Genomic DNA, 22,920 nt, shown 5'->3' on the forward strand with positions numbered 1-22,920 from the left:
CCAGGCAGGGTTGCCTGCCGGGCACCTCCTAAAAAAGTTCCCAATAAACACAGGATGAGCGTTTTTCAAATGCAACACCTCTTCAGTTTGAGGGTAAATATCATTTTCAACATAAATTCAACTTGACTTGAAAAAGCTCATCTTCAATTCATCTTCAAATTGTTTGCGAATTACAACCAATTTGGCAAAATGTTGACGAAAACTTTGAAAATGTGTTGAAGATAATTGGAGAAAACTTTGACAAAACACTACCCTGAAATGCAACGAAAAAACCACATGGTTTTCAATACTACTTTGGACAACAAAGTTCGTGGAAGAAATACAAAAATGTGGAAATTTTTTAATAATCAATTGAAATTGCTTATAATAATTGGTAAGTAAAACTAAAACACGAAATGAAAACTTGAAGGAAGTCACTAAACTCAAATCTCTTTGCAGACAACTAAAATATTTGGATGCTGATTCTTGGACACATTAAGAGGCTGGCCGATGAAAAATGGTAGTGGCTTATCGAGAAGAGAAAGTTTCCATAAATCAAAGTGCAACCAAAAAAACTTGGTATTTATGCTTTTCCATATCAACAACTACTGGATGATAATTCGCATCACAACGATAGTTTAATTTATATCGCATCATCGGTTTAATTTGTTATTTTGTGAATTGAAATTGCTGGAAATTTATTCCAATTATCTGGCCATCAAGTTCCTGAAAATTGCCAGTATTTTAATAACAACAATTTTGTAATACCAACGTTCTTGAGGAAATCACGAAGTACCTGGTCAGTTGGAAGAAATACAAATTGGTAAGTCAAAATAAAAAGTGAAATGAAAACATAATGGAAATCACAAAACTCGATTGTTTTGCAGAAAACTAAAATCATTGAATGGTATATTCTTGGAAGATGTTGGCCGATGAAAAACCGATGAAGGAAACAACAAAGAAAAGTTTTCAGAAAACTTACAAAGTGCAACCAACTAAAACAAAGTGCAACAATTCCTATATCAAGAACTTCTGGATGAAAATGTGCATCATCGGTTTAATTTGTTATTTTGTGAATTGAAATTGCTGGAAATTTATTCCAATTATCTGGTCATCAAGTTCCTGAAAATTGCCAGTATTTTAATAACAACAATTTTGTAACACCAACGTTCTTGAGGAAATCACGAAGTACGTGGTCAGTTGGAAGAAATACAAATTGGTAAGTCAAAATAAAAAGTAAAATGAAAACATAATGGAAATCACAAAACTCGATTGTTTTGCAGAAAACTAAAATCATTGAATGGTATATTCTTGGAAGATGTTGGCCGATGAAAAACCGATGAAGGAAACAACAAAGAAAAGTTTTCAGAAAACTTACAAAGTGCAACCAATCAAAACAAAGTGCAACAATTCCTATATCAAGAACTTCTGGATGAAAATGTGCATTACATCAATTTACATCCCGTCATCAGTTTGATATTTTGTGATTTCCTCTTGCTGGAATCTATTCTAACACACAAGCCAGCAAGTTCCTCGATAGTAAATATTTCAAATTGCCAGCATATTAATGACACCAACATTATGGAGGAAATGGAATTATACATGTAAAAATGTTTAAGATATTTAAAGTTGTATTCATAGTTTTATTTATTAATACGTTTAATAAGATATTTACATTTTGATTGGTATAATATTATTATTTTCATATATTATTAATGTTATTTTTAAGATTATTATATTTGTTAACGAAAAAATAATAAAATTTACAAAATCCCTAGAAATTTAGTATTGACTTTCAGTTGGAACTAGGATTGACTTTCATACAAATTGTGGTTTGAAAGTATTCGCAACAATGCTAGTTTTTTATTTTTCTCACATTGAAAACTGTTTGAGAAATTATTGAGTAGCGATGAATTTCAATTTGAGGATTACAATTGAGAAATTATTGCTATTGTGTTGAATTTTACTGTTGAGGGTAATGTCTGTTTTTTGTTGAGAACGCGATTTTCTCAACAATTTCTCAACTTGAATATTACCCTAATCCTTTGAAAAAATGTTTGAAAAATTATTGAATTTTAGTATTTTTCAAACGTTTGTGTTTATTGGGTTGCAACACATCGTAGATGCCATGCATGACAACAGCACGCAACCCAACCCAATAAACACAAACCTTTGAAAAATGCTAAATTTCAACAATTTTTCAAACATTTTTTCAAAGGATTAGGGTAATATTCAAGTTGAGAAATTGTTGAGAAAATCGCGTTCTCAACAAAAAACAGACATTACCCTCAACAGTGAAATTCAACACATTAGCAATAATATCTCAAGTGTTATCCTCAAATTGAAATACATCGCTACTCAATGATTTGTCAAACAATTTTCGATGCGAGTCAAATTCAAAATTAACATCGTTGCAAATACTTTTCAACCTAAATTTGTATGAATGATATCCCCACTTCAAATTGAAAGTCAAAGCCAAAATTCTATGAATTTTGTATAATTTATTCTTTTTCATCAAAATAAAATATATAATAATACACTACACCAAATATTACACTACAATACTAATTGATAAATAATAATCTTATTAAACTTATCAACAAATAAGAACAAAAAAAACAACAAACCTTTAAATATCTTAAACAATATTAGTAAACACTTTTGCATTGATAATTCGATTTCCTTCCTTTTGGTGTCATAAAACAGCATTAAAATTTATTAACATGCGGGCAATTTGAAATTAGGAACGTACTGGACCGCGTGTTAGAATTGATTTCCAGCAGAAGGAATTCACAAAATATCCATTTTAAACTGTTAATAGCATATGAATTAAACTGACGATGTGATGCACATTTTCATCCAGAAGTTGTTGATTTCAACAATTTGTTGTTTTTAACAATTTTAATTGGTTGCACTTGTAATGCTTCTGGAAACTTTTTCTTGTCGATAAGCAACTTATTTTTCATTGGTCAGCTTCTTAATGTTTACAAGAATGTAGCATCCAAAGGTTTTAGTTTTCTGCAAAGAGATTTAAATTTAGTGACTTCTCTAAAGTGTTAATTTAATTTTTCATATTGACGTACCAATTATTATAAACTATTTGAAGCAGTTCCAGTTAATTGCCCACCATTTTTTCATCGGTCAGCTTTTTAATGTTTTCAAGAACGTAGAATCCATAATTTTAGTTTTCTGCAAAAGAGATATACATTTAGTGACTTCCTTAAAGTTTTATTTCATTTTTTATTTTCACTTACCTATTTTTATAAACTAGTTGGTTATTTGTCTACAATTTTCCATTTTTTTAATTTCTTGCAATTGACCACGAACTTCGTTGCACAAATAAGTATTGAAAACCACATGGTTTTTTCGTTGCATTTTAGGGTAGTGTTTTGTCAAAGTTTTCTCATATTATCTTCAACACCTTTTCAAAGATTTCGTCAACATTTTGGCAAATTGGAAGTAATTCGCAAACAATTTGAAGATGTATTGAAGATGAGCTATTTCAAGTCAAGTTGAATTTATGTTGAAAATTATATTTACCCTCAAGCTGAAAAGTTGTTGGATTTGAAAAACGCTCATCCTGTGTTTATTGGGAATAAACACAATATGAACGTTTTTTAAATGCAACAACTTTTCAGTTTGAGCGTGAATGTAATTTTCAACATAAATTCAACTTGACTTGAAACAGCTCATCTTCAATACGCCTTCAAATTATGTCCAATTTGCCAAAATGTTGACGAAATCTTTGAAAAGGTGTTGAAGATAATATGAGAAAACTTTGACAAAACACTAACCTAAAATGCAACGAAAAAACCATATCCCAATAAACACAGGATGAGCGTTTTTCAAATGCAACAACTTTTCAGTTTGAGGGTAAATATAATTTTCAACATAAATTCAACTTGACTTGAAATAGCTCATCTTCAATACATCTTTAAATTGTTTGCGAATTACTTCCAATTTGCCAAAATGCTGACGAAATCTTTGAAAAGGTGTTAGATAATATGAGAAAACTTTGACAAAACACTACCCTAAAATGCAACGAAAAAACCATGTGGTTTTCAATACTTTTTTGTGCAACGAAGTTCGTGGTCAATTGCAAGAAATAAAAAAAAATGGAAAATTGTAGACAAATAGTTTATAAAAATAGGTAAGTGAAAATAAAAAATGAAATAAAACTTTAAGGAAGTCACTAAATATATATCTCTTTGCAGAAAACTAAAATTATGGATTCCACGTTCTTGAAAACATTAAAAAGTTGACCGATGAAAAAATGGTGGACAATTAACTTGAACTGCTTCCAATAATTTATAATAATTGGTACGTCAATATGAAAAATTAAATCAACACTTTAGAGAAGTCACTAAATTTAAATCTCTTTGCAGACAACTAAAATCTTCTAATCGATGAAAAATGAGTTGCTTATCGACAAGAAAAAGTTTCCAGAAACATTTCACTGTGCAACCAAATAAAATTTTTAAAAACTTGATATTATTCCATATCATTAACTTCTACATGAAAATTTGCATCACATCGTCAGTTTACATCCTATTATTAATTTAAGACGAATATTATGAGAATTCCTTCTGCTGGAAATCTATTCTAACTAGGCTGTCCATTACATCTCTTTTAAAGAGAACATGTTCTCTTTTTGTGTTCGTGTCTTTTTGTTCACTCTCTTTTTTTGGTGCCGTATTTTTTGTACTCTATTTCAAAAAAAAAATCCTAGATTGATGGAATTTTATTTATTTAAGGCCGGTATGCACCTCTCGCGAAATTTTCGGTAGCAAAAATTGATTTAAGTCTACAACAAAAAACGAGTTGTGTATAGAGTGTAGAGAAGCATAATGTACACATGATTTTTTCACAATTACTTTTCTTTAATAATCCATTTCAAGGAATACAAACTTTGTGAAAATTTGCTTTGGGCTTTTCCCCATCAAGTTATAATAAAATTTGCAACAAATATGTATAATTTCATGCATTTTTCTTACTGATTTAGTTTTCACTTCAGCGATTTTAGCGGCTAAACTCGAACTTAATACCCACCTTTAAGGTTAGCGGCTAAAGGTGAGTATTAAGTTCGAGTTTAGCCGCCAAAATCGCTAAAGTGAAAACTAAATCAGTAAGAAAAGTGCATGATATTATACAAATTTGTTGCAAATTTTATTATAACTTGATGGGGAAAAGCCCAAAGCAAATTTTCACAAAGTTTGTATTCCTTAAAATGGATTATTAAAGAAAAGTAATCGTGAAAAAATGACGTTTTTAGCGGCTAAACTCGAACTTAATACCCACCTTAAAATCGTAATTTTTTTCACGATTACTTTTCTTTAATAATCCATTTTAAGGAATACAAACTTTGTGAAAATTTGCTTTGGGATATTACCCATCAAGTTATAATGAAATCTGAAACAAATATGTATAATTTTATGACTTTTTTTACTGATTTAGTTTTCACTTTAGTGAAAATTAGCGGCTAAACTCGAACTTAATACTCACCTTAAACTCGAACTTAATACCCACCTTTATATGAAGTCAAACCATTTGCTCTTTCAATAAAAGAGAGAAAATCTCTATCTTTCCCCAATTATTTCTGGTACTAAAAACTACCCAATAAACACAAACTTTTGAAAAATGCTAAATTTCAACAATTTTTCAAACATTTTTTCAAAGGATTAGGGTAATATTCAAGTTGAGAAATTGTTGAGAAAATCGCGTTCTCAACAAAAAACAGACATTACCATCAACAGTGAAATTCAACACATTAGCAATAATATCTCAAGTGTTATCCTCAAATTGAAATGCATCGCTACTCAATAATTTGTCAAACAATTTTCGATGCGAGTCAAATTCAAATTAACATCGTTGCAAATACTTTTCAACCTAAATTTGTATGAATGATGTCCCCACTTCAAATTGAAAGTCAAAGCCAAAATTCTATGAATTTTGTATAATTTATTAATTTTCATCAAAATAAAATATATAATAATACACTACACTACATAATACACTACAATACCAATTGATAAATAATAATCTTATTAAACATATCAACAAATAAGAACAAAAAAAAAAACAAATAACAAAACTTTAAATATCTTAAACATTATTAGTAAACACTTTTGCATTGATAATTCGATTTCCTTCCTTTTGGTGTCATAAAACAGCATTAACATTTATTAACATGCGGGCAATTTGAAATTAGGAACGTACTGGACCGCGTGTTAGAATTGATTTCCAGCAGAAGGAATTCACAAAATATCCATTTTAAACTGATAATAGCATATGAATTAAACTGACGATGTGATGCACATTTACATCCAGAAGTTGTTGATTTCAACAATTTGTTGCTTTTAACAATTTTAATAGCTTGCACTTGTAATGTTTCTGGAAACTTTTTCTTGTCTGGAAACTTTTTCTTGTCGATAAGCCACTCATTTTTCATTGGTCAGCTTCTTAATGTTTGTAAAAATGTAGCATCCAAAGATTTTAGTTTTCTGCAAAGAGATTTAAATTTAGTGACTTCTCTAAAGTGTTGATTTAATTTTTCATATTGACGTACTAATTATTATAAACTATTTGAAGCAGTTCCAGTTAATTGTCCACAATTTTTTCATCGGCCAGCTTTTTAATGTTTTCAAGAACGTAGAATCCATAATTTCAGTTTTCTGCAAAGAGATATACATTTCGTGACTTCCTTAAAGTTTTATTTCATTTTTTATTTTCACTTACCTATTTTTATAAACTATTTGGTTATTTGTCTAAAATTTTCCATTTTTTTATTTCTTGCAATTGACCACGAACTTCGTTGCACAAATAAGTATTGAAAACCACATGGTTTTTTCGTTGCATTTTAGGGTAGTGTTTTGTCAAAGTTTTCTCATATTATCTTCAACACCTTTTCAAAGATTTCGTCAACATTTTGGCAAATTGGAAGTAATTCGCAAACAATTTGAAGATGTATTGAAGATGAGCTATTTCAAGTCATGTTGAATTTATGTTGAAAATTATATTTACCCTCAAACTGAAAAGTTGTTGCATTTGAAAAACGCTCATCCTGTGTTTATTGGGTACATTGAAAAGTGGCAAACATAAAAAAGCTTACATAACATCTGGCAACTCGAGATATATTTCCAGCCTGTTTACCGTTATAAATTGTTTTTGTAGTTGTTAAACTAATTTTTTTGTCCCTCAATTTACTGCTGTGTGCGTTATTTTCGTGTTTTATCCAAAATGTCTTCAACTGCGAAATATAGACTTGGACTAGAAGAATTTGGATGTAATAAGCATCATCTTTGGAAATCATTAGTGGCAGAATTTTTGGGAAATTTCATTTTAAATTTCTTCGCTAGTGGTGCTTGCACACAACCAGAGGATGGGTTATTTAAAGCATTCTCATTCGGTTTTGCAATATTTGCAGCTATTACGATTTCGGGTCACCTCAGTGGAGGACATGTGAATCCAGCAGTCTCGATTGCAATGTTGTTGGCAGGCAGAGTAAGCCTAGTTCGCGCTGTTTTATATATAATAGCTCAATGTTTTGGATCTCTCGCTGGAACGAGTACGGTAAAGGGACTATTGGACGAAGCCTATCACAATGGATTGGGGCATAATGGCCTCGCCGAAAATGTATCTGAAATGCAAGGTTTCGCCATTGAATTTTTTCTTGGCTTTTTATTAGTATTGACTGTATTTGGGGCATGTGATTCCAATAAACCGGACTCTCGGTTCACGGCGCCCTTGGCTATTGGTATGAGTGTTACATTGGGCCATTTGGGTACAATACGCTATACAGGAACAGGAATGAATCCTGCCCGAACTTTCGGTACAGCTTATGCAACAAATGATTGGGAATCCCATTGGCTTTATTGGATGGGCCCAATATTGGGTGGTGCAATGGCTGCATTAATTTATGTGCAAATATTGGAGATACCCGCTGAAAAACCAAAGCCCCTTGACGCTGCTGAAAAGTATCGCATACACGCTTTTGCTGAACGTGAAATGAAGAAAATGGATACCACAAAAGTCTTTGCTTGATATGTAATTGTGCTCTTATTTTTTGTTTATATGTTTCAATCTTTGTAATATTCTATTTGTTAATAATTTCTTTGATTTTTTTCTTCCCATTTGTTGATTTATATATACCACATTTGTTATTAATTTAAAATGTATGATGATAGTTAGATTTATAATGTTTGGGTTTCCTCTGTAAACACGAATTTGGTACCCGCCATAAAACAAAAAAATTAAGGTAAATAAATTCTAAGTTCTTTCATTTCATTTCATTTGAATTGAGAACTTTTTTATTTGATATGAAAAGTTTTATTTGATGTAAAAATGCTATATATCGGATATAGGGATTACTTAAAGTCAATGCAGCCACCGTTGTGCATAGCACGCCCGCCTTTCATACAAAGCGTCATGGGTTCAATCATAGTTTCGAGCAAAAGGCCGGTACTCTGTTTGTTGGAGCGAAAAAAGTTCCTCTCAATCATTGTTTCGCGTTGAAAAATGATAGTGTTGACAATATATTTTGAAGGAAAAAACAGCCATTTTGGAACTTTTTCAAGTTTATTTCATCGAAATGTATTAACATCGCAAAATGTCACGAAATGATTACATATACATAGGCAACTAGTGGCTCGATTTACACACACACACACACGCGCATACAGAAGTTATTTTACAAATAACTTTGGATTTAAAAACTCTAATTTTACAATGCTGCATTTTATTTTTTGGGACATAGCAATTAATTCTTGTGATTCCATTCATTGCTACCCCGGTACTATACATGTTGGTTGAAGTGCTAATGCCCTGCCAGCATTTCAAAGTTCCATTTCATCCTCATCGCTACCACAGACTCGTAAATGTCACCACAACCATCGCGAACTGTGATGGGGCAAGCATATCAAAAAGTACAAAATGTACATGAAAGTATTTTGCCATCACTACTGTTAGAAGAGCCATTTTATTTTTTGTGAAACGCCAAGCGCAACCAGCTTGTTATATTTTATTTAAATAAAAACGAAAATAAAGTTCTGAAAACATAGATATTATGCTTAAAATTGTGAAAGGTATATGGTGAATAATTTTCGACTTTCCAAATAGAATGAAGTGATCGTTTTTCAAATATTTTTCCAGGCACGCTGTCTCCATCGAAAATAAACAAACTGGCTGATAGACGCTGCAATATGTAACTTGCTACTTAAAACTCAACATCATTCTTTTATTAATGCAAAAAATTATGTTAAATGTGATGAGATAAACTGAAAAATGTTATATTTATAAGAAATTATAAATGTTTAATCAAATCACTAAACATCTACACAATCGTGTTTTACTTGACCACAATGATTCTTCTACAATTACCTTAAAATTCACTTTTTCTGATAGTTTGCAGGGGTTATTATTGGCGTCCTTCGAAATTGACATAAATAGGCACCTAATAATTGCACTGATGAGAAACTTTTTCGTAGTAACTTGGCGTGGTACAACTTCTCAATAGTGACGGCGCTTTTCCGACGAGTTTTTGATGTCGTATATGATTGTTTTCGACGTAGTGGGGATTCTCAGAAGCGTTCCCAAATTCAAAAAATGTTGGCAGGGTATTAAAGAAAAGTAATCGTGAAAAAATGACGATTTTAGCGGATAAACTCGAACTTAATACCCACCTTTAGGTATAACGGCGTTCGAACTTGGCTACAAAAATAAAGTCCGTTGTCATTGGGCTAAATATAGAATCGGGCAGCAGACAGTGAATGAGACTAAAATAACGGCAATATTGCTGACATGCCGAGATAAAATCACAGTGAATTTGTAATGGAATGGAAACCTCAATAGCGATAATTGGAGAGTAAAACCCACAAATGTATACATTTGTGTGTAACTATAGTTACTTTAATTTTTACCAAAACTCTAAATTGCAAAAATATATATGACGACGTTTTTTCTAGATAAAATCGTGTCAAAACTTGGATGAAAAAGTTTTAAAGTGGGAAATAGCGTTTAGGCTCGAAAACCGAACATAGTAATCACGTAATCATCTTAACTCTATATTGCATTGTAATAAAGCTACTAAAAACAGATAACTTCGTTGATTTGACAATGCGTATTTTTACAGCGCTTCTATTTAGATAGCCTCCTTGGTTATTGCATCTATTGTGAATGAATATGGTTGCCGCAACAATTAAATATTGTTTATAGCATTTTCATAACATGCAATTTATAGCGTTGGCAACATTCCTCAATGATGACGTTTCTGACAACATAGAATATAAATTTTCTAGAGCCAGAGAAAAAGAACGAGATTTCCTTTCTTGTAAACATCTTTACAATTGAAAACAAAAAATACTTCATATCAATTTACAATAGCCGTGTTGCTAAGTACATATGTGAGTAGTGTGAAAAGATTGTGGTATTGCTTAATGAAATCAATGTCGTGATTTTAACACAACATACACGTTTTGCTACGTAGTCCCCGAAAACTAAAATAAAGGTGTTGGTACAACCGATTTTGATTGGTTCGTCAGCAGTTTCTGTGGTCACTACTTATCATTGTATCATCACACAAAACTTTATACGACCAGAGGGAACAACTTAACGTAAACACCCCCCTGAAATCGGGGCAACGATAATTAAGGTACAACCAGAAATTAATCAATTTCTTCGATCCGGTATACGTCTATTTTGTACGGAGATAGATATGTTGTTCAGCCAGCATGTGGACTGGCGGATTCCCCTTAAAGGGGCATTAAGTCTCAAATATCATATTGGTCTGCTGTTTTTGCTTCATTTAATCGGTATCAGTGAGCAATTTTATTTGCCGGGTCTGGCCCCTGTGAATTATTGCATGAAATCTGATGCATCGAGTAATTGTAAGGTGAGTGAATGAGTCAGATTTCCCTTTGTATTATTTTGTATCAATAATTGCGTATGTATATTTGTTTGTATATTGATTGATTATTCTAAATTGAGATATGTTTTGCAAACGAAGAAAAAATAGTTTATACTTTTTGTGGTATTTCTGGCGTTTTAAGTAGACCCTATTCCATTTTTGGATTCTGATAACAAAGTTCCGCATTTTCAGGGTTTGTTTACTTATCTGAACACAAACTCAATTACTTGTGACAGTGATGTAGTCTTTAGTTTCTTTTCTCTTTTATTTCTAACATTGATAAGTTTTTGCCACTTCAGTTCGTTCTATTTACTAAGAAAAAGATAAAAATTTTTTGTTACTGTACAGAAAACTACAAATATTACTTTGGAAACTTAAATTGGCAAATAAAGGCATATATGTACTAACACAATTGCATCCATTCGGGTTTTGCCATTATTTCGATATTGTGGTTGTTTGACATGGTAGAAGTTTTAGAGCCAGCGGTGTCATTTTGGTCTGATCGCAACAAAATTGACACAAAAGATTTTTTTTGCTTCATATTCGAAGTTTTACCAAAACTATAATCGACCAACTAAAATGTTTTAATTCTCAATGTACTAAGACGTTTATCAAACGCTTATTTTTTAAAGCAGAATTCTTGATATGTTGGTTGTCTTTTAAACGCCAAACATTTCAAAGGGTTTTTACTCTATTAAGTTAAAATCTCGATACTACATTACATTGTTTAAGTTGTAGAGGAATCTTTAGTTTCGCTTAATCGGAAGATAGAGATATACGGGGTATATGACAAAATGGACCGAATAAATCAATTTTGGAAGTCGGTCTTCATGGGGGCTATGTCAAAATATTAAACCAAAAACCAAATTATTTTTATGTCCTAGAATACGGTTAAATATCGCAAATGTTTGGTTTCCGAACCGAAAAACCGACTTTTCCCATGGTTACTTTTTTGAATCAATTAAAAAAAAAAAATTGTACGCAATGAATGCTTTGAAACATTGCCATCCAAGTTTTGAAAAAATTTAATAAAAGTCTACTTTTCATTATAATTATTTTTCCACTTTTAACTTATAGTTTTGGAGGAAAAATTGAATTTTTGAAAATCGACTCAAATCGGCTTTGATTTGGCCAAAACCGGGAAGTCGTATTTTTCAATAGGTGGAGTTTTACAAAAAATCGAAAAAATCAATCTTTAGTCTTATTTCGCTCGCTATTTCATATAAAAATTTCTGTTTTAATTAATTTTAATAAAACAAACATAATTTGTCTTTAAAGGCATATTTCTTTGAAATTGGAAATTTCGTCCAAAATAAAATTTCGTTGTAGCTACGTTGCTTAGAGCCTAAGAATGAGGGATTTTTCATAAAAAATTATTATGAATGTATTTTTTAAAACAATTTTATATTAGTGTACTTTCCCCACATGGAACATTTTAGAATCGTACTGCAGATGCTTCTCTTACAACGCAGAGAACCGCGTTCTAGCCATCCAATAGCAACTACGGTTGCCACAGTTGGTAGAATTCTACCAAAAATTTTTTACTGTTTGGTAGATTGGTAGATTTCTTCATGTTTTGGTAGATTTTGCAAAATATCCTCTCCACCTAAGAGGTACTTCATAAATTTTTTATAGAAATAAAATGTTGACAAAATTTTCTATAGAAATAAATTTCCTCGAGGAAGAAAATTTGAATGAAATATCATATAAAAATTTTTTCTAAAGAAATAAAAATGTTACAAATAAAAGTTTTACTATATTTATTAATTTATTCTCTTGACGAATCCAAGCCGTAAGGCCATATACGGCCATATACAAATCTAAAAAAACATAGCAATAAATATAAATTATGAGCTTAAAAACTAGAAAAAAGTAACATAAATAGTATTAATAACTGACAAATAAATAGTATTAATACGATTTGAAACAAACAGATACATAATAATTAAAACAAAAATATATATATATATATATAAAAACTACGAAAAACAAATATGTAAAAAAATATAAATTTAATTTATTATTAAGTTAAAAAATTAAAAATAAGAAACAATAACAAATAAAATAAAAAAAAAACTGATTATAAAACTACTCCGCGCGTAAGACAGCATTACTAACATAAAAAGATAATAATGAGACTCAATAAAATAAATAAAAAAATAATTGATATAACATAATACATAACTAAATAAAACTATAAATAATATATAAATATAAATAATAATAATAAATAAATAAAAATTAAACGAATGAATTAAGGAATTTAATATTATATATTTATATATTTAATTTATATATTTAATTTGTCATTCCGTTTGTAACACATCGAAATATTGCTCTAAGATCCCATAGGTTAGGTTAGCCCAATGTATCATACTCACTTAGACTGTTGTGATACCACATTGGTGAACTTCTCTCTTATCACAGAGTGCTGCCCGATTCCATGTTAATCTAAATTACGAGGACCTCCATTTTATAGCCGATTCCGAAAGGCGTTCCACATTGCAGTCAAAACATTTAGAGAAGCTTTGAAACACTCAGAAATGTCAACAGCATTACTGAGGTGAGATAATTCACCGCTGAAAAACTTTTTGGTGTTATGTCGAAGCAGGAAACGAAACCACGACCTTATGTATGCAAGGCAGGCATGATAACCATTGCACCACGGTGTCTCCCCCATAAAGTGAATATATTTTGGGTCATGGTGAAATTCTGAGTCGATCTAGCTATGTCCGTTCGCCGTCCGTCCGTCTGTTGAAATCACGCTAACTTCCGAAATGTCACCAGCATTACTGAGATGGGGTAATCCACCGCTGAAAAACTTTTTGGTCTTAGATCGAAGGAGGCATTGAACACACGAACTTGTGTATGAAAGGTAGGCATGCTAACCATTGTCCCACGGTGGCTTCCCCATAAAGTAAATACATAAATTTCATCCGATCCGGTTGAAATTTGGTACGTGGTGCTAGTATTTTTGGTCACGCTAAAATTGGTCTATATTGGTTCATAATATGGAAACCGATTCCCATATTTCACTTCTGGTTATTTAATTACGACCAAAAATTTGTTCATATCGCTTCAACATTATTCTAAATGAATCGACCAAGAACTAAAGATGCTTATATAGGTATTTAATCTGCCTTTTTTGTTTGAGATGTTGTTGTTTGAAGTGAAAAATTAAAAACCTACATTTCCACTCTGTGTAATCCTGAAATTTTAAATAAATTGAAAAAATTATACCAGTAGTAAATTGCTGGCAAAATTTAGTACTTTTTTGTACATTTTTAGTACCGTAAAGTAAAATTTTCGCCAAAGAATGGTATATAATAATTATGTCCCCGGGTTTTTTTGACGACTCTCTGTTCCCTAGAATTTTAAATAAATATACATATATGGTAATACTATTTTCTTTAGAAATAAAATTTTGACAAAATTTTCTATAGGAATAAAATTTTGACAAAATGTTCTATAGAAATAAAATGTTGACAAATTTTCTGTAGAAATAAAATTTTGACCAAATTTGCTCTAGGAATAAAATTTTGACAAAAAAATTATCTAGGAATAAAATTTCGACAAAATTTTCTATAGGAATAAAATTTTGACAAAATTTTCTATAGAAATAAAATTTTGACAAAATTTTCTGTAGAAATAAAATTTTGACAAAATTTTCTGTAGAAATAAAATTTGACCAAATTTGCTCTGGGAATAAAATTTGAACACAATTTCCTTTAAAAATAAAATTTTGACAAAATTTTCTGTAGAAACAAATTTTGACAAAATTTTTTATAAGTATAAAATTTTGACAAAATTTTCAATGGGAATAAAATTTTGACAAAATTTTCTACTGAAAAAATTTTCTATAGAAAAAATTTTGACAAAATTTGATATAGAAATTATTGAGAAATTTTGATAAAATTTCCTTTAGAAATAAAATTTTTATAAAATTTTCTATAAACAAAATTTGCTCTAGGAATAAAATTTTGACAAAAATTTATCTAGGAATAAAATTTCGACAAAATTTTCCATAGAAATAAAATTTTGACAAAATTTTCTGTAGAAATAAAATTTTAACCAAATTTGCTCTACAAATAAAATTTTAACAAAATTTCCTTTAAAAATAAAATTTTTACAAAATTTTCTATAGAAACAAATTTTGACAAAATTTTTTATAAGTATAAAATTTTGACAAAATTTTCAATGGGAATAAAATTTTGACAAAATTTTCTATTGAAAAAAATGTTGACAAAATTGTCTATAGAAAGAATTTTGACAAAATTTGATATAGAAATTGTTGAAAAATTTTGATAACATTTTCTTTAGAAATAAAATTTTTATAAAATTTTCTATAGAAATAAAATTTTGACAAAATTTTCTATAGAAAAAAAATTTACAAACATTTCTATATTTACAAAAATCTAAAATTGTGTATAGAAATAAAAATTTGACAAAATTTTCTATCGAAGTAAAATTTTAGAAAAATTTTAACTTTTAAATAATATTAATTTATTTTTGAAAAATGGTCCGCTGGTAGGAATTTTGGTCCAATTAAAAAAAAATCTTGGTCCAAAATAAAAATTCATTGTGGCAGCGCTGCCTGTCAAACACAAACTTAGTACCGGCCTAATATTAGAAATTCGGATTCGGAAATTGGATTCAAAATCCAAAATTCATTGCAAATTTAACTCAAATTAATACAGAAGCATAGAAAAAAAATTAAAGTAACTCTCTAAAAGCAATGTTTACATTTTTCTATTTTTTTTAATTTGATTTTGCTATGGCCAAAAGGAAAATTACTATTTTCAAAATGCTTAGATGGGACACATTCTAAACTTTAAAGCATTTTCAGTGTGAACGCTTTTTTATGCTATTACAGTTTTTTTATTTGATTTAGTTTTGAAACTTTAAATCATTTTTAGTGTGAACGCTTTTTTACGCTATTACTGTTTTTGTTTTAATTTTGATTCAGTTTTGAAGAATCTATAAAGTTTTGAAAAAGTTCAATGTTTTGTTTCCGATCATAATTCTTATGGTATATGATGAATGTATATTTAATCACTTTTATAATTTTGCTTTTCAGTCTAATGTAACACTCTACGTTAATCGCCTAAACACGGAAGAGTCTGTTATACCTTATGAATATCATCATTTCGATTTCTGTATTGGCAATGAAAATAATTCACCTGTGGAAAACTTGGGTCAGGTTGTATTTGGAGAACGTATACGCCCTGGGCCATATAAAATCAATTTTCTGGAAGACATCAAATGTAAGGCGGTAAGTATTATAATATCGTAATGTTCCCAATACACTCGAAGGATAAGAAGGACTTGTGTAGTATCTCCAAAAATTTCGCAACTTTGATTTTTGTTTGCTCTTTTTTTTACAGGTATGTGCCAAAACCTATTTGGGTGGTAATTCGGACAGTGATCGTCGCATGATGGTCCTCAAAAAAGGTATTAGCTTAAATTACCAACACCATTGGATTGTCGATAATATGCCAGTGACATGGTGTTATCCATTGGAAAATAATAAACAATATTGCAGTACTGGTTTCCCTATGGGATGTTTGGTGCGTGGCGATAGCGATGCTGGTTGTTTAATCAATCCCAATTACAATAGACGTGGTTACTATTATCCCTTCAATCACGTGGACTTGAAAATAACTTACCACAGTGGCCAAACCGAGGAATGGGGTGTTGGATTCCGTGCTAATGGTGGACGCATTATTTCAGTTAAAGTAACTCCACGTTCCATTAACCATGTGGATCCTAAGAACTTGAATTGTGACAACACAGATCCGTTGGCCATTAAAGGCAGTGCTCTAACCAATGGCGAAAAACTTACGATAATATATTCATATAGTGTGGAATTCACCCGAAACGATAATGTCAAATGGTCTTCTAGATGGGATTACATTTTGGAATCTATGCCTCATACAAACATTCAATGGTTCTCAATATTAAACTCATTGGTTATTGTATTGTTCCTATCGGGTATGGTTGCTATGATCATGTTGCGTACATTGCACAAAGATATTGCTCGCTATAATCAAATGGAAAGTGGAGAAGATGCTCAAGAAGAATTTGGCTGGAAATTGGTCCATGGTGATGTATTTCGTCCACCACGCAAAGGCATGTTATTATCCGTGTTCCTGGGTTCTGGTGTGCAAGTATTCTGTATGACTCTAATAACATTGGCCTTTGCTTGCTTGGGCTTTTTGTCGCCAGCTAATCGTGGAGCTTTAATGACTTGTTCCATGGTATTGTTTGTTGCTTTGGGTACACCGGCTGGCTATGTATCGGCTCGTATTTATAAGAGTTTTGGTGGTATTAAATGGAAGAGTAATGTCATTTTAACATCTATTCTCTGTCCGGGGTAAGTTATTTGCTAAAGAAAAGCTGAGAATTACAATTTTTATTTAAACACCAATTTTTTTCAGCATTGTTTTTGGCCTATTCTTTGTCATGAATCTCGTTTTATGGGGTGAAGGATCCTCGGGTGCTGTACCATTTAGTACTTTAATTGCCCTTTTGGCTTTGTGGTTTGGCGTTTCTGTACCTTTGACATTTGTTGGTGCTTACTTTGGTTTCCGTAAAAGGGTAAGTGGCATTACAAGAACTTTTGATTTAGATGATCTCGCCTTAATATCATACATCCCATTAATATTCTTATTAGAATGAATGACATTTACAATCAGGAATATTTATAGTCAGGACACCTAGAGTTTATACAGCCTACTCGTGGTAAAAAGTATATTATATTTCCAAGCTCTGTGGTCTCATGCAGTTCTCAAATTTCCGATAACTTTGAAATAAAACATTTATATAGATGCTAAAATCGAGGAAGAAGGTCTTAGAATTACTCTGGGTATAGTGTTAAAGGACGGAAATCATAATAAAAAAATCTACTCATCTTTTTGTAAATTTTTCTAGACTGAGAAGTTACTTTGAGTAGAAATCAGAAAATTATCCTTTCGACTTCTCAAAATTTTGGAAAAATTGAATTTTATTTTTACGAAATACTGTGGACAATTTGCGAGTAGTTTTACACGCCGTTCAAACTCCGTAGCTTTTGACGAAATATGGATCTACTAGTACAAAAATGCGACGAAGAAGAAGAATGTTCCTTTGATCTAAAGGTTGATCCAAATGGACTTTCAGTAGAAAAGTAAAACAATCACAGGAAAAAAGTGTGTCAAATTATTGGATCGATTTGACGCAAGCAAGTGCTCCGTCAAATTGACCGGTTCATATGAAAATTGACCCCAAAATAAAATTAGTCCTCATATTCTCCATTGATATTAAAGACTGTGTGAAAGTGAATTCTAACTGATAAAAAATTTCAAAATTTAATATGAGTTACTGGCGTTAGCCCACTTTGGTCTTTGTCCATAGGAAAAAGTTTAAAACCCTGGCCAAAGGCCGGCCACTCACAAACCAAATCTGATGCGATACAATGTTATTCAGAACAAAAAAAAATGGGTATAGTTATCACCATTGTCAAATCCCGGAATGCCAATATAGGCCGCACTTGCCGACGGAGCACAATCCCAAATAGAAAATTGGGGTTTATTTTCATGATGCAGCCAGGTCCCAAAAATTAAATGAAGTTATATAATTAATGGGATCCTATTTCATATAGGTTTTGGGGCGAATTTTCATGGGGTCCATAGTCATAACGCTTTCTCCCTATTCGGTCCCAATCGTTTTGGTTTTGTTTCTAAACCTAAAAAAGTCACCCACTGGGCACAAATATTTGCCAATGGCGGGCGTCATTATAACCACGGAGTTACGTTAAAGTTAAAAATAGATTCGCCATAGCTTCAAACGTGCCAAACAAGCGGGTTTTGCGTGAAGGTCATACTCAATCGGAGTACAAAATTTGTATGTGGTCACCCGTTTTAGGGATAAAATAAATTATAACAAAACATTGAGAAAACGACCCTAAAAAGGGAGAAGATACATCGCTTTCCAAACACCAACAAAAATGGTATAACATATAATTGAACAACAGCGCCTCTAGTGGAGAATAGCTGCGAAACTCAACCCACACCGATTCTCTCGCGTCCATTAACCCTTAAATGCGCACCGCATCTTTTAAGATATAACCAGAAAAAAATTCTATCGTCTTAAAATTTTGGCCGAATTCTACGAAATCAAGTTCGTTGCAATTAAAACATCATAACGCAGTTTCAAAAAATATGTTTTTCAGATAAATCTATATATAGTACTTTGTGTTTAAACTGAAAACAAAACTGAAAGAAAATTGAAATGAAATTTTGCCCGAAAATACAAAAACCTACAAATTAGAGAATAATTAATTTTTACCAGAAATAAAAGGAAAGCGCGGTGGCAATCGTGGTAGAATTTTACCAAAAAAGGTAAATTTTTTACTATTTGGTAGGTTGGTAGAATTCTTGATGGGTTCACAAATTTTCTTTAAAAATAAAATTTTGACAAATTTTTCTCTAGGAATAAAATTTGGACAAAATTTTCTATCGAAATAAAATTTTGCAAATTTTATATCGAAATAAAACTTTGACGAAATTTTCTATCGAAATAAAACTTTGACGAAATTTTCTATCGAAATAAAATTTTGCAAATTTTATATCGAAATAAAATTTTGACGAAAATTGTTTTTTTGTAAAAATAAAATTTTTTACATAATTTTCTCTAGGAATAAAGTTTTTACAAGGTTTTTTTCTAGGAATAAAATATTGACAAAATTTTCGATAGAAATACAATGTTAGCAAAATTTTCTATGGAAATAAAAATATGACAAAATTTTCTATACGATAAAATTTTGACAGTATTTCATCTAGGAATAAAATGTTGACAAAAAATTTTCTATAGAAATAAAATTTTGAAGAAATTTTCTCTAGGAAAAAAATTTTGACAAAATTTTGTATAGAAATAAAGTTTTGACAAAATTTTGCATAGAAATAAAATTTTGACAAAAATTTGTATAGAAATAAAATTTTGACAAAATTTTCTCTAGAAATAAAATTTAGACAAAATTTCTATAGAAATACAATTTTGATAAAATTTTCTATAGAAATAAAATTTTGACAAAATTTTCTACAGAAATAAAATTTAGACAAAATTTTCTATACAAATAAAATTTGATAAAATTTTCTTTAGAAATAAAATTTTGACAAAATTTTCTATAGAAGTAAAATTTAGACAAAATTTTCTATAGAAATAAAATTTTCTATAGAAATACAATTTTGATAAAATTTTCTATCGAAATAAAGTTTGATAAAATTTTCTTTAGAATTAAAATTTTGACAACATTTTCTATAGAAATAAAATTTGATAAAATTTTCTTTAGAAATAAAATTTTGAAAAAAAATTTCAATAGAAATAAAATTTTACAAAAAATTTCTATAGAAATAAAATTTTGACCAAAGTTTCTATAGAAATAAAATTTGATAAAATTTTCTTTAGAAATAAAATTTTGAAAAAAATTTTCAATAGAAATAAAATTTTGACAAAATTTTCTATAGAAGTAAAATATTGATACAATTTTCTATCGAAATAAAATTTTTAACAAATTATAGAAATCACTGCAAACTAAAATTTTTTATGTTGTTTTTTTTTTCGTAAATTTTTCTTCAAACTTTGGAAGATTATTTTAGGATCAAGTGACAACCGTGATAGAAAGTCGATTGTTCGACTTCATTTTACAAAGAAAAGTATGAATTGGTAGGACCCTAAATAAACTAAAATACTTTATTCACGTTACCAATTTAATTGCAAATACAATGAAACGATGGACAAAAACGAATTTTCAAAATTGTGTGACTATATTTTTGGAGACTTTGTTGGTTAAGAATACGAAATAAAATAATGTCGGTTGATTAGTCCTTTATTCTGTAGCTGGTTACAAACGTCTGCTTCAAACCAGCAATGTTCCGGAATATCTCCATATAATTGGTATTAGGCCCGAACGGTTGGAATGGACGGGGAAGGTGGGCGTTGTATCCGTTCGAAAAAAAAAAAATATAAAAATATCAGCAATATTTTATTTCCCATTATCATCACATTCGTTGGATCTTCTCAATGGGGGAAAAGTTGGGCGAGATTACTTCCATCTTAGTTTTAAGTTTATGTGATACATAAAGCCTTCAATTATATATTGAATAAATTTCAAATTCTCACCTTTTTTATTACAGTCTTTGGAACATCCAGTACGCACAAATCAAATACCTCGTCAGATTCCCGATCAATCGATTTATACTCAACCCATACCTGGTATCATAATGGGCGGTGTTCTACCCTTTGGATGCATCTTTATTCAACTTTTCTTCATACTCTCTTCGATTTGGTCAAACCAAATGTATTACATGTTTGGTTTTCTATTTTTGGTCTTTGTCATTTTGGTTATCACTTGTTCGGAAACTACGATTCTATTGTGCTACTTCCATCTTTGTGCAGAGGACTATCATTGGTGGTGGCGCTCATTCCTGACCTCAGGTTTTACGGCAGTATATCTTTTCATATATTGTTGCCATTATTTCGTGACGAAATTGTCGATAAAGGATGCCCCATCGACCTTTTTGTATTTCGGCTATACAGCCATTATGGTATTTTTGTTTTTCTTACTGACCGGTTCAATTGGTTTCTTCGCCTGTTTCTGGTTTATACGCAAAATTTACAGTGTGGTCAAAGTAGACTAAACAAAATAAAAACAAAACACACATTTAGAATGGCTTTATTTTATCAAGTGTATAGCTTTTAAGCTATTTTATAAATTGTGTTGCGATTCCTTAAAATGTTTCCAAGGCTTAGAAGTGAAAAAACAAAACAAAACAAACATTGAAGGAGTCTCCATACATTTGCAAGTATATTTAAGTTGTGATTAATCTCTAGGAAAGAGTTATCGTACAGGTATGTGTGTCAGCATGTATTTTATTTTCCGAGAAAACAGGTTCCCAATACTACCACCTGCAAATACTTGGCCAGTTCTATCTCAGAAGCCATCACCACATATCTTCTTCAAAACGAAACGCGCAATAAATTTCTCCTATATCAATGTATTTAATATTTCAAAATCTTTTTCCTTAATTCTTATTTCGATAAAGATTCAATGCAATTAAAGAGGAATTTTAAGTTAAAAAGAGATTTTTGTAATTTTATTTTTTTTTGTTTGCTAAAGTAAAATACTTTAAGTCCCTTTTGTTTTATTAATATAATGTGATTTACTTACTTAGTTTTCTTGTGATGATTACTCGCATTTTGAAAATCTGTTTCCGTTTTTCCCATCTCTCTATTTTTTTTCTTCTTTTTTTTATATAAGGATAACACTCTTTGATAATAACAATGTTAAGATAATTGATAATGAATATGAGAGTAATTTTGTATTTTGAAAACTTTTGAAGAAAACAACAACAACACGAAAAACACAAATCATAAACACAAACCCTATAAGCAGAGAAAAGCAAATATTAACGACACATTCATAATTTTGTAATTTAGAGATCTTCATTAGAAGCAATTTTTAGACCATTTCCAAATGTACTAAATTGATTTGATGTTGAGAAAACACCGACAATTTGTAATTGTCCATGTCCTTCTTGTCTCATTGTATTAAAAAAAAAAAAAAACGAAAAACAAAAAACTAAATTAACAACAAAAACAACATTAAGTAATAATGAATGATAATAATTTCATATGGAATTAGTTTAAAGTATTTAAACTATATTTAATAAATAAAAACTCAAGATGTATAGATTAAAAGAAAATACAAATATTGATGGTGATTTCATTTCATCTTATAGAGTATATGAGGGCTATATTTAAAAGTGGTCTTATGTGGCCCATTTACAATACTATCTGCATATCTACATCAAGAACAACTACTTGTTCCAAGTTTCAGGTCGATATCTTGTTTCGTTCGGAAGTTTGCGTGATTTCAACAGTCAGACGGACGGACAACTCAGAATTTCACGACGACCCAGAATACATATATAACATACTTTATGGGGTTTGAGACCAATATTTCCATGTGTTACAAACGGAATGACAAAATTAATTTACCCCCC

General features: G+C 30.3%; 2 protein-coding genes and 4 long non-coding RNA genes across 7 annotated transcripts; 4 read left to right on the forward strand and 2 right to left on the reverse strand.

Annotated features, from left to right (window-relative positions):
* The first annotated feature begins 43 nt into the window (after positions 1-43).
* LOC142226599 (uncharacterized) lies at positions 44-1,760 on the forward strand. Its single transcript, XR_012719710.1, has 4 exons — positions 44-373; positions 439-802; positions 867-1,198; positions 1,263-1,760. It is a non-coding gene; the product is annotated as an uncharacterized LOC142226599 (long non-coding RNA).
* A 914-nt stretch (positions 1,761-2,674) lies between these two features.
* On the reverse strand, positions 2,675-3,171 carry LOC142226600 (uncharacterized). The gene is made up of 2 exons (XR_012719711.1): positions 3,063-3,171; positions 2,675-2,997 (listed from the first exon to the last, which is right to left on the reverse strand). It is a non-coding gene; the product is annotated as an uncharacterized LOC142226600 (long non-coding RNA).
* Positions 3,172-5,917: 2,746 nt separating this feature from the next.
* On the reverse strand, positions 5,918-7,049 carry LOC142226602 (uncharacterized). Its single transcript, XR_012719712.1, has 3 exons — positions 6,715-7,049; positions 6,545-6,650; positions 5,918-6,479 (listed from the first exon to the last, which is right to left on the reverse strand). It is a non-coding gene; the product is annotated as an uncharacterized LOC142226602 (long non-coding RNA).
* Positions 7,050-7,136: 87 nt separating this feature from the next.
* LOC142226601 (aquaporin AQPAn.G-like) lies at positions 7,137-8,257 on the forward strand. The gene has a single exon (XM_075296696.1). The coding sequence runs from the start codon at positions 7,216-7,218 to the stop codon at positions 8,017-8,019; it is 804 nt and encodes a 267-aa protein (XP_075152811.1). The 5' UTR covers positions 7,137-7,215; the 3' UTR covers positions 8,020-8,257.
* A 690-nt stretch (positions 8,258-8,947) lies between these two features.
* On the forward strand, positions 8,948-9,336 carry LOC142226603 (uncharacterized). Its single transcript, XR_012719713.1, has 2 exons — positions 8,948-9,059; positions 9,127-9,336. It is a non-coding gene; the product is annotated as an uncharacterized LOC142226603 (long non-coding RNA).
* Positions 9,337-10,225: 889 nt separating this feature from the next.
* TM9SF2 (transmembrane 9 superfamily protein member 2) lies at positions 10,226-21,585 on the forward strand. 2 transcript variants are annotated; one of them, XM_075296698.1, is made up of 6 exons: positions 10,226-10,376; positions 10,460-10,864; positions 15,957-16,151; positions 16,264-17,252; positions 17,317-17,476; positions 21,052-21,585. In XM_075296698.1, the coding sequence occupies exons 2-6, from the start codon at positions 10,688-10,690 to the stop codon at positions 21,553-21,555; spliced, it is 2,025 nt and encodes a 674-aa protein (XP_075152813.1). In that variant the 5' UTR covers positions 10,226-10,376; positions 10,460-10,687; the 3' UTR covers positions 21,556-21,585. The 2 variants fall into 2 exon arrangements, with proteins under 2 accessions (XP_075152813.1, XP_075152812.1); XM_075296697.1 differs by having other exon boundaries at positions 10,233-10,864.
* Positions 21,586-22,920: the final 1,335 nt, after the last annotated feature.

This window comes from Haematobia irritans, chromosome 2, assembly GCF_050003625.1.
Source record: "Haematobia irritans isolate KBUSLIRL chromosome 2, ASM5000362v1, whole genome shotgun sequence".
NCBI lineage: Eukaryota > Metazoa > Arthropoda > Insecta > Diptera > Muscidae > Haematobia > Haematobia irritans.